The sequence below is a fragment of the Bos javanicus genome, chromosome 13 (genome assembly GCF_032452875.1).
Source record: "Bos javanicus breed banteng chromosome 13, ARS-OSU_banteng_1.0, whole genome shotgun sequence".
Classification (NCBI taxonomy): Eukaryota; Metazoa; Chordata; class Mammalia; order Artiodactyla; family Bovidae; genus Bos; species Bos javanicus.
In genome coordinates, this window is record NC_083880.1 from 40,847,100 (window position 1) to 40,849,711 (window position 2,612).

The 2,612-nt window shown below is 41.2% G+C and overlaps 1 protein-coding gene across 1 annotated transcript; it reads left to right on the forward strand.

The window, feature by feature from the left end:
- Nucleotides 1-844: 844 nt before the first annotated feature.
- LOC133259195 (nucleosome assembly protein 1-like 1) lies at nt 845-2,317 on the forward strand. Its single transcript, XM_061436394.1, has one exon. It carries the CDS (start codon nt 968-970, stop codon nt 2,150-2,152), a length of 1,185 nt encoding a protein of 394 aa, XP_061292378.1. The 5' UTR covers nt 845-967; the 3' UTR covers nt 2,153-2,317.
- Nucleotides 2,318-2,612: the final 295 nt, after the last annotated feature.

Here is a 2,612-nt window from a genome sequence, read left to right on the forward strand (position 1 = left end):
CACTGCTGCAGTGAGCCAGACTGCACAGAGACAGACAACTGGGGTGGCCAAAGTGAAACCAGGCTCTGGCTGGTTTAATCTAGAAAGAGCTGGAGCTGCTTAGGAGGAAGCAGAGATCCAGCTCCCAGGCTGTCAGGAGAGCTGGTTGGCTAGGCTGCATGAACAAGTCATTTTAAGGAGCCTTCAGTCTCACATGTTTTTCCCTAGTCACTAAATCTCTGAGGCCTTAGTTTCCCCATTCGTAGAATGTGATGGTAACATCCTCGTCAAAGAGTGAAGGAGGTGTGTGCATGAAGCTGCTTCAACAACTGTGATGCTTCACTTTAGTTAAGGACTATCTGCTCTAATAGTAAAGGCGGTTAGGTGTACCTCCTTTGCAAACCATTTTCAAGCTATTAGAAGTTGTAAATTTTGTATATACACAAAATATAGGTATATGGTATATGCATTATTTTAAATAATTGTCACTGTATCCACATTTATTGAGCACCTACTGTGTACCGGGCACTGAGCTTGGTGCAGGAGAAGAAAACCAATGAGGAAAAGTTCCCATAATGTTGCCTGTTACTGTTCACAAATGATGTTGAGAACTATGGATTTTTTAAATACAAAGAATTTATTTTATTGTTATACCTTATGTAAAGTATACAAAGTATTCCAGTTATTGCTGTCTGCTAGTCTCTTGTGTAGTAATTCATGCATAGGGGACCAAAGGTTCAAGTGGTAAAGGAAGACGGTCTTTTTGTGAATTCACAGGGCATTCACAGGCATCCAGGAAGCAGATTCTAAAATGAAGATTTGGCTTTTTTAGCGCCATCTGCTCGCGCGCCGCCTCCTGCTCCTCCCGCTGCCGCCCTGAGTCGCTGCCTGAGCAGCTCAGGCCGCTCGGCTCCCCGCTCTCGCCACCGGAGAGCTGAGCTGGAAAACGAAATTTGCCATTTTTGAAAATATTTGGCATTTGTACAACATGGCAGACATCGACAACAAAGAACAGTCTGAACTTGATCAAGATTTGGATGATGTTGAAGAAGTAGAAGAAGAAGAAACTGGTGAAGAAACAAAAATCAAAGCGCATCAGCTGACTGTTCAGATGATGCAAAATCCTCAGATTCTTGCAGCCCTTCAAGAAAGACTTGACGGTCTGGTAGAAACACCAACAGGATACGCTGAAAGCTTGCCTAGGGTAGTGAAAAGACGGGTGAATGCTCTCAAAAACCTTCAAGTTAAATGTGCACAGATAGAAGCCAAATTCTATGAGGAAGTTCATGATCTTGAAAGAAAGTATTCTGTTCTTTATCAGCCTCTGTTTGATAAGCGATTTGAGATCATTAATGCCATTTATGAACCTACAGAAGAAGAGTGTGAATGGAAACCAGGTGAGGAAGATGAAATTTCGGAGGAGCTAAAAGAAAAGGCCAAGATTGAAGATGAGAAAAAGGATGAAGAAAAAGAAGATCCCAAGGGAATTCCTGAGTTTTGGTTGACCGTTTTTAAGAATGTTGACTTGCTCAGTGATACGGTTCAGGAACATGATGAGCCTATTCTGAAGCACTTGAAAGATATTAAAGTGAAGTTCTCAGATGCTGGTCAGCCTATGAGTTTTGTCTTAGAATTTCACTTTGAACCCAATGAATATTTCACAAATGAAGTGTTGACAAAGACATATAGGATGAGGTCAGAACCTCAGGGGTCAGATGATTCTGATCCCTTTTCTTTTGATGGACCAGAAATTATGGGTTGTACAGGGTGCCAGATAGATTGTAAAAAAGGGAAGAATGTCACTTTGAAAACGATTAAGAAGAAGCAGAAACACAAGGGACGTGGGACAGTTCGTACTGTGACCAAAACAGTTTCTAATGACTCTTTCTTTAATTTTTTTGCCCCTCCTGAAGTTCCTGAGACTGGAGATCTGGATGATGATTCTGAAGCTATCCTCGCTGCAGACTTTGAAATTGGTCACTTTTTACGTGAGCATATAATCCCAAGATCAGTGTTATACTTTACTGGAGAAGCTATTGAAGATGATGACGATGATTATGATGAAGAAGGTGAAGAAGCGGATGAGGAAGGGGAAGAAGAAGGAGATGAGGAAAATGATCCAGACTGTGACCCAAAGAAGGATCAAAACCCAGCAGAGTGCAAGCAGCAGTGAAGCAGGATGTATGAGGTCTGAGGATAACCTGCACTGATCTACCTTCTGCTTCCATGGAAAGGATGAATTTACATCATTTGACAAGCCTATTTCAAGTTTTTTGTTGTTTGTTTGTTTGCTCATTTTTGTTTTTGCATCCTAAAATAAAAATGTCATATAATTTTAGTTCTCAAAAAAAAAAAGTAAATAAAATGAAGATTTGAGTGCAAGATGTTTATATTGGAGAATGGATGTGTGAGCACATGGAAATGACCAGGGGTTGGGGGGTTACCTCTGTGTGTGTGTGTGTATATGTGTGTTCCAGTGTGTTTGGGAAGGGGAACTCTATAGCCACGCAGATGGGGCTTGGTGGACACCTTATACATTTGGCTTTTTAGCTATTAATAAATTGACCATATTTATACATATTTATACTGAAAGTGGGGCTTCCCTCGTGGCTCAGAGGTTAAAGTGTCTGCCT